This window comes from Capsicum annuum, chromosome 6 (assembly GCF_002878395.1).
Source record: "Capsicum annuum cultivar UCD-10X-F1 chromosome 6, UCD10Xv1.1, whole genome shotgun sequence".
NCBI lineage: Eukaryota > Viridiplantae > Streptophyta > Magnoliopsida > Solanales > Solanaceae > Capsicum > Capsicum annuum.
This window is the reverse complement of record NC_061116.1, coordinates 8,843,073-8,852,425: the sequence shown is the minus strand read 5'-3', so window position 1 is coordinate 8,852,425 and position 9,353 is coordinate 8,843,073. Positions and strand designations below refer to the sequence as shown.

Below are 9,353 nucleotides of genomic sequence, written 5' to 3'. Positions count from 1 at the left end.
TTATGTAACTCGTCAAACCCAAAATAGGAAAAAATGTACCGGGAGCTAATTATGTATCTTTAAAAGAAAAAAAGTATCTTTATTGGATGTATTAGGTATCACGACATACCCAAAATCGTAAAAAAAAATGTATCGAGAGCTACTTATATATCTTTACAGAGAAAAAAAATTGTATCTTCGTTGAATGAATCGCGAGCTAATTATGTATCTCGACAGATTTAAGATCGAGATTTTTTAGTAATTATGTATAATATCAAAATTTTTTGTAATTAGGCTCCAAACTATCAGGATTTATGTTGTTTGCTCTATTATTTTTAGTTATTTTCATGTTTTACCTCTAATTTATGTTACTAATAACCATATGCTCTAAGATATTGTATGAATTTGCTTTTTTTTGAAGCTACTTAATCCTTCATAACCTATATCCAACCGCAATTAAAGGAACAACATTAATGTCTCCATCTCTACAAAAATAATTTTAATCAATCACTTTTGATCATTTAATTTGTCTTATTCTTTCCCTAAAATTATTTATAATAAAATTTATAACAATCACTACAATATTGATGATTGTGAACTTGACAAAATTAGTTCAGGCTGAACCAAAAGTGCCTTGTTATTTCATTTTTGGAGATTCACTACTTGATAATGGCAATAATAATAACCTAAATACAACAGCAAAAGCTAATTATCCAACTTATGGCATTGATTTTCCAAATGACCTACTGGACGATTCACAAATGCACGTAATATGGCTGATATTCTTGGTTCGTCTTTTTTCTGCTTACTTATGAAGTTGTATATTTATCTTTGCATGTGTATGATATGTTAATTTCTTTGCATTTAACATTGTGTGCATTTTAAATTTACGAATTTCATAAGAGTTCATTGAATTATTTAATAGGAACAAAATTTAGCAATTAACAACTTAAAATATTACTAAATGTAAAAGTAATTAACAAACCAACAAATTAATGGAAACAATAATACTATTTTTTTTGCATATGCTCACATTTGTTTGCAAAAAATCTTTAGAGAGAGAGGGTCCACCTTCTCTCTAAGGAAATTAACGCTCAATGAATGAGGATTCTCAGTTCAAACTTACCCCACCAGATAAAAAGACAAGCCAAATGGCAATCGACAACAACAATAAGAGTTCCTACAGGGATTTGGTAAGGGGAAACACCACTATTTCATCTGATTACTCCTTTCAATGCCATACTAGTGCTCAACAGGAAGAACCAACGATGACAAAAGGCTTCATCTCACTCTCCATGGAGGACTGGCAAAGGATCTACGGGCCATGGCATTTTATACACATAATAAGGGCGGTGGGAAGAAGATTTAACCATCAATACCTAAAAACAAAATTGACTGGCCTATGGATCAGATTCAGAGCACCAATTTGGATCAGATTACCCCAGATGCCTACGGAATTTTATGATGTGGGTATCCTGGAGCGCATAGGAAGGATGCTAGAAACCTTCGTTAAGGCAACTCTAATGACCTCTGTCATGATAGGAAGCAATACACAGCAGATCCAATATGAGGGCGAGGCCTTTCTCTGCAAAGTTTGCAGATGCCTTGGGCATACCGCTAGTGTATGCAAAATTCGACCATCACCAGCAATCACGACCAATCCTTCGGCATCGGCAAAACAACATACATCACTGACGAAACCAGCCCAGGAATGGCAGACGGTAAGTTTCAAATGCGGGAAAGGAAGAAAGGAGAACACCAGGGGAATTCACACAAACATGGAAAACCCAGGTAAGTTTCCTATCCAACCAAAGTCCCAGATCGGAACCGCCGCTTCACCCTCAGAAACCAATGGCGACGGTAAAGGCAAGTTACCTCAAGGACGCTTGCTTCAGATCAGGGCCAGCCCAGTTATCAGTTGGGCCGCTATTCTCAATGGACTAAGACGCGTGAGTCGTCACCCAATGGGACACCTAACATGCAGCCCAACAAAGGGAAGAACTCAGCAATTGGCCCTCTAAAGCCTAACTCTAAGGCCCATTCTAAGGGTGACCGGGTTAACGCTGCTATCCAGTCCAAACAAACTTTAGATCGATGTTTATTAGGAATAAAGAATGAGGCTAATGCTAATCCCAACACAAAGGTCGTATCAGGGACTAAAAAAGTCTCTACACCTCAAAATTTGGACCCTCCTTCTTCAGCCAATACCACTCTTCAAACTCCTAACCCAATATAAAATATCCCTGCTAACTATCAAGTGAAGGATATTAAAATGATGGAGGAAGGGGATACTCAAGTGAATAACCTTTCTAACACTTTCTCCAATGACTCTGAGACCCAACTTCCCTCTAATAGTAACAATCCTGATATCCATCACTCCGAGCTCAGTAGCCAAGGACATGGGGATGCCATAAAACCCTCCCCAGAACATCAATCCAATTCCCATCACCTTCACTACACCACCACTTTCATTGGACCATCTTCCAATATCATGGTTAGAGATGGGTCTGCTAGAACTGGAGGTGCCTCTACAGCTAACCTGGAAAGGGAGGCATATCAAGATAATCATCCACAACCCGCATTACCTTGCCCAAATAATCACGAAGTGTATAAATCAGGGACTGAGATCATATGGTCAAAACATATGGATGTCAGCCCTTATGAACCTGACCAACCAACCAACCCAGTCCCCTCGACTTCGGACTTATTGAAATGATAGCAATAAGTCAATAACTTCTCTTCTTCCCTCCTAAGAGAAGGGAACTACTGGAACAGGGCCCTCTTTTTGTGAACATCTCTGGGAGCACCTGACCAACCCAATACCTACAACACCACTTCTGAAAGTAGTCTTGAATAGGGAACTAATAAAAAGGGAAAAAACCTTAGAGGTACTGAGAGAAGGGAACGAGGACCTACAAAGAATCCTGACATCACTAAAGGTTCCAAGAACCAAAGCCATAACTCTAGGAAGGCCAGTCCATCTCACATTCGAGGGGGTAACAAGAGAAATAGCCATTCTTCTTATACCCAAGGAAACCATTATGCTAGACCTAGAGATAGTTCCCCCAAGCCCTGCAATAGGCATCTATTACAAGACCAAGATATCCCCACTATCCAAGAAGAGAAAGAGGACAAACTCCACACTGGGAAGGGCAAAGAAATCCTAATGGATGCTACAGACTGGGACACACCAACCATGCCAATTATGAATTGCATCATCTGGAACACTAGATGGGCCAACAATATCGATTTTAGGAGGCATTGTAAAGCCATGATAGAGATACATAAACCTACCATCCTGGCTCTTCTTGAAACCAGGATGTGGGATCACAACAGCCTTGCTGAAGATTTGGGTTACTCCAAAAAGAGTCAATACCCTGCGGTTAGAAGATCGGGAGGCTTGTCATCATATGGAATGAAGACAATCTCAGCATCAGCAATATCAATATATCCTCTCAAGGCATTTATGTCACTGTCCAGGTTTGTAATCCTTCTTCTTATTGGTACTTCAGTGGATCTATGCTAGTAACATCTTTCAAGATAGAAAAAGTTTATGGAATCAGCTGGCTACCTTTGCTGATTTGATTAAGAATAATGCTGAGAAAGCCTGGTTGGGGGGAGGGGATTTCAATGAGATAATTTCTTCCTCTAACAAAATTAGAGGAAATAGTATTAACATTAATAGGGCTTTTTATTTCTGGGATTGCATCAACCATAATGGGCTCATTGATCTAGGATTCAGAGAAAGAAAATATACATTGACTAATAAGAGATATAGGAATAGGAGTTCCTTTATCCTAGAAAGACTTGATAGATGCTTATCTAATGAGGCTTGGCTCAATTTTTTTCCTGAAGCTTCTGTAACCCATCTCCCTAAAACCCACTTTGATCATCCCCCTTTGCTCTTATGCCTTAAACTACACCACTTCATCACTTCTAAATCATTCAGAATGGAAACCATATGGTGTTTCCACCCTTCTTTATCCCAAATGGTTAGGCAATCTTTCGACACTACCACTGACCTTACTGAAGCTTTAGCGCACTTCCAAGCCCATATAACCACTTGGAATAGGGATATCTTCGGTAATATCTTTCACAGGAAAAAGAATATTCTGGATAGGATTGATGGTATCCAGAGATCTAAAGCTTACCCTCACAGCCAATTTTTTCATGACCTTAAGGTCAGTTTGACTAGGGACTATAGCTCCATCCTGCAACAAGAGCAGGAGTTCTGGAGACTTAAATCTATAATAAGTTGGCTTGCAGAAAGGGATTGTAACACCAGATTCTTCCACACCACTACCATGAATAGGAGAAGGGGAAATAAAATCAATTCTCTTAAAGATGATTTAGGAAACTAGAGCTACTCCCAGGAAGACATCCAACCTTTCATCTAACAGTTCTACTACACTCTCTACTCTACTGACCATCATGCTTCTCCTCTGGCCTTCCAAAATAATCCCTTCTCCAAAGGTTCTATTACCAATGATGACCATTCTAGTCTGGTAATCATTCCTGATCTTAAGGATATTAAGTTTGTTGTTTTTACCTTTAAACCTGATAAAGCTCCTGAATCTGATGGTATCTATCTTTTCCTCTATAAAAAATACTGGGATATCACAGGCCCTTCAATTGTCAAGTTTTGCACTGATACCTTCTCCAATTGTACTATAGGGGAAGAGGTGAACACCATTTACCTATACCTAAGCCCTAAGTGTAAGAATGCTATAAATTAGAAGAACTTCAGACCCATTGATTTTTGCAATACTCAGTACAAGATCATTACCAAAATCATAGCTAATAAGTTGACACACCATCTTCCAAACCTGATTAGCCATAGTCAATCTAGTTTCCTAGCTAACAGAAAAGCAGCTGACAATGCCATCATTATCCAGGAATACATCTCCCACTTTGCCAAAATAAAAGGGAAAAAGGCTAGCATGATTCTAAGAATTGACCTAGAAAAAACCTTTGATAGATTGGAATGGTCCTTCATTAGGTAAGTTCTCCACTTTTTCAGTATTCCTGCTAATCTCATTAGGATTATTATGTCATGTATCTCAACCTCTAGAATTTCTATTCTTATCAATGGGAGGAGGAAAAACTTCTTTAAGCCTACTAGAGAGATTAGACAGAGCGACCCTCTTTCCCCCCTATCTATTCATCATGTGAATGGAACTGCTTTCTAGAAAGATTGACTATAAAGTTGACATCCTCAGTTTGGACCCCATATCTATCAGCAAGAGAGGCCCTAGAATCTCCCATCTTTTCTTTGTAGATAATCTTACTCTCTTTGCTACGGTAGACAAAAAAAACTGTACTACTATCATGAAAACTCTCAACAGTTTCAGCCAGCATTCTGGGCAAAAGGTAAATATCTGCAAATCCAAAGTTATTTTTTCTCACAACTGCAAGAATGAGGAGAGATAACTTCTTGCTCACTCTCTCAAGATCAAGGCCAATGATGACATTGAAAAGTACCTAGTCTTCCCCATATTTCACAAAAAACTCCTCATTAGTGACTACCACTTCATTCTGGATAATCTTAGGAACAAGCTAAGTGGTTGGAAAACTACTTTTCTTAACATAGCTCGTAGAACTATTTTAGCTAAGGCTTCTCTAGGTATTATCCCTAAACATGTCATGCAATTCATTAAGCTCCCTAGGAAAATTATTAAGTTTATTGACAAGATTATTAGAGACTTTATCTGGGGCTCTACCACTGAAAAAGAAGAATGCACCTCATCTCATAGGACACTGTAACCAGACCTAAGAATGTAGGGAAGCTAGGTATCCAAAATACTAGACTTAAGAACAAGGCTATGCTCATGAGTCTAGCCTGGAGATTTAAGGAGAACCACAACAGTCTTTGGACCCAGGTTTTGAATGGAAAGTACAACACCAAAGGAGTGATTCAATCCAAAATTGGTTCAAGAACCTGGAAAAGCCTAGCCAAGGATTGTCTAGCATGCACTGAAGCGAGTACTTGGTGTATCAGGGATGGACACCATGCTAGGTTCTGTCTAGACAGGTGGATCCCAAACAACCCCCTCCCCTAGGAGTTCTATTCATGGTCCTCTTCATAAAGCTGAGGAAAACATTAAGCTAGCTGATGTGTGGGTTAACAATACCTGGGATTTTGACAACCTCTCTATCCCTCTTCTTTCAGAAATCAAACACCATATTATCAGTACCTTCTTTCCTAATACCATGAAACAATATGACACCCTCATCTAGAGGCTTACTGGTAATGTAAAATTCTCTTATGCCAATGCCTATAGTTACTTAGCCTTCTAGTCGAGGAAAATACCCTAATACCTTGGAAATACTTGGTCTTGGCTTTGGAAGCTTCATGTGCCCAATAAAATAAAATTCTTCTTGTGGAAACTAGTGCATAATAAGTTGCCTTCCAACTCTTATCTCTCAAAAATGGGCCTCCCACCCAGTCAGTTTTGCAAAAGATGCATTACTCAGGAAGAGGATTCTAACCATCTCTTCTTTCAATGCCCCAATGCTAAACAGATGTGGAAGGACCTCATTGACAAAGCCAGTCAGCCCTACAAATTAAATCTAACTCACTTCTCTTCTTCGAACTGCTTCGATGCTTGGAAAAACACGAGAAACCATAAGTATAACAACCTCCTGCTTTGGTCTGAAATCCTTTTATACTGTTTATGGACAATTTGGACTAACAGGAACGACAATACTTTTTCCAGAAGGATGGCCTTCGCTTTTTTTAATCAAGCTTATTCTCAAGCCGTTGAGTTCTCTCACATTCACTCCAATAGCACAATACCTAAGACCATCACCACGACCAACGTCAAATAAAACCCTCCTAATAGAGGTACCCTTAAGCTTAACATTGATGGGTCATGCCTGGGCAATCCTGGAAGAGGGGGCATTAGAGGTGTGATCCGTAACCACAATGGCGATTGGATCCTAGGTTTCACAAAAAGCTTCCTTCATGCAACTAACAACCAAATGGAGTTGCTAGTGTTGCACAAAGGCCTAAAAATCATCGAAGAACACCACCTCACACTTGTGGAGATTAACACTGATTCTCAAAAAATTATTACCATGTTTAAACGAAATCATGCTCTCTATGATGGTATACTTGATGATTGCAGGTCCAGGTTAAGCACGTTGGGGAATCCAGTTATATGCAATAGCTAAAGGAAAGAAAATATGGTGGCGGATTGGTTAGCGAAGATGGAAGCAAACTCAACACTTTTTGAAAAAGCAAGACTTTTGGAAATTCCTCCAGTGTGTGCTTGAAATGCTTTATGGGAAGACACGATAGGAACTACATTTCAACGCAGTGTAAGATCTAGTTCTGGGGATAGCCTAGACCGCAGTTATAGAATTTTTCAAACCAACCCTGGTTGATCAACTGGAAAAATGTAATATGCTAGTACTGTGCTCCTTTATTTATTTCTAATCCAACTGCCATCTTCTATAATAAAAAGGAAACAATAGTTCTGTTGAAAAAAAAATATTTCTCAACGATAATATTTTGTTGTCAAATGATTTATTGAGTCACAACTATACAGATTTTTTACCAACAAAATATAATTTATTGCAATGATATTTTTTATGGCAATTAAGTTAGTTTTTGGCAACAATTTTTTTATTTCGTTGAGAAATTTTTCACCACAGCTGTAATTGTCCCAATGTAAAACAACTTTTTTATTGTTGTCAAATATATTTTTTACAACAATTCTTTCTTGTAGTGATTTTGCAAGGTGTAAATTATGCTTCTGGTTCCGCACGAATTCATAACGAGACATGAAGTTCTACGAATTCGTAACGGGACAGAAAGTATAGTTTTATAGTTTGATTTTTGATGGTTACTCAATTAATCGGGTATCATTTCAAAAAGTTATATATATAATTTTTAACCATCAAATTAAGCTATCTCGCATTGAAAATATTCAGTTATTTCGTTTACTATAAAAAATAGAAACTGTTATTTTCGGGCTAACATATTTTCGGACTAACATTTTATCTCGTTATATTTAAATGAGCTAGAGACAAGGGCATCTTAATAAAATTAGTGGCTTAAAGTCAAATTTTAATAAGAGGCCTTAAATAAATATACATATAAAAATAATAATTTGAAATTTCATTTTTTCGTTCCTAAGACTTAAGTTCATATATAGCAGCATAATTATTTATAAAAGTAAGAATTAATTCTACTTAACAAAGATATTAGCCATTTGTATGCAATATATTAACTTGGATATTGTTGTAAAATTTTATTTATTAATATGAAATTTTGAATTGTTTAATTCAAAGTTCTAAAATATTTTTGACAAAAAATGGATAGTTTTTCGTTCTTTTGTTTTAAACAAAAAAATACAAACTTTGTACATAATTTATAATCTTCAATATTAATTTAAGTGAATTTTAAGTCATAATTTTTTTTTTTAAATTTTTTTGGGGGCTACAACAAACGCTTTACTAGTCTTACCCTTGAGTCATCCCTGATTAGCGGAGGCGACCCACGTGGCACCTTGAGGGTGCATGTGCACCCGGTAACTTCGTAAAAAATTATATATATAGATATAGGTATAGATACCCTAATATAAAGTTAATATATTAAATAGTGCACCCCCAACAACAAATTTTGTTTGGGTGGATTGGTCCAAGACTCAAAGTTGAGCACTATTTGGAACCCAACATTGCGAGTTCGATTCCTGGCGGGGGCCGGAGAGCTATGTTTTTTAACCCTTTAATTGTTCCACCTTATCTGGCCCCACCTCAATTTAAAATAAATTTTAACACACAATTCCCCAATCCCTAAGCTGCCAAGAGTTTGGTATTGAAGTATTCCCCCCCCCCCCCCCCCCCCCCCCCCCAAATCCCTAAAATATTTTTTCCAAGCCCAAAAGTCCCTTCAAACAAATTTTCCTTTCTTTCTTCCAAGTTCCATCCCTACATTACCTTTATTCTTCATAATTTTGTGGCTATTAACAATAACATATCGTAAATTCTTTACTATTAGTTAATTTTTTTCTTATGAATCGTCTATTTTGTTTTTGTATTACTGAATAAAAATTGGATGCTCATGAATATTAACATGCTTTTTAGTTGAACTAGCAATAGATAAAATAAGGTATTTTTTATTTCTCAATTTAAAGTATTAATATTTTTTCAAAAGTTTAATTGCAACCTATGGAAGGAGGGGTGTGATTCCCCTATTAGTAATGTTATGTTTACTTATATTTTTTATGAAAATTTTATTTTGTAGGAATTTGTTATTGATTTTTGTGAATTGAAATTAGTAGATATTATTCTCTTCAACCAACTTCTAGTTTTAAAGACAATTCTCCGCGTCTTATAAATAATTTGATGTGAATTCACTTAAATTCCGA

General features: G+C 36.9%; 1 protein-coding gene across 3 annotated transcripts; it reads left to right on the top strand.

Annotated features, from left to right (window-relative positions):
* The first annotated feature begins 917 nt into the window (after positions 1-917).
* LOC107873553 lies at positions 918-7,472 on the top strand. 3 transcript variants are annotated; one of them, XR_007056389.1, is made up of 2 exons: positions 918-3,459; positions 7,107-7,472. XR_007056389.1 is itself a non-coding variant. In XM_016720444.2 (2 exons), the coding sequence occupies exons 1-2, from the start codon at positions 1,077-1,079 to the stop codon at positions 7,115-7,117; spliced, it is 705 nt and encodes a 234-aa protein (XP_016575930.2). In that variant the 5' UTR covers positions 1,004-1,076; the 3' UTR covers positions 7,118-7,472. The 3 variants fall into 3 exon arrangements, 2 of the variants coding, with proteins under 2 accessions (XP_016575930.2, XP_016575931.2); XM_016720444.2 differs by having other exon boundaries at positions 1,004-1,770; XM_016720445.2 differs by having other exon boundaries at positions 1,006-1,700.
* Positions 7,473-9,353: the final 1,881 nt, after the last annotated feature.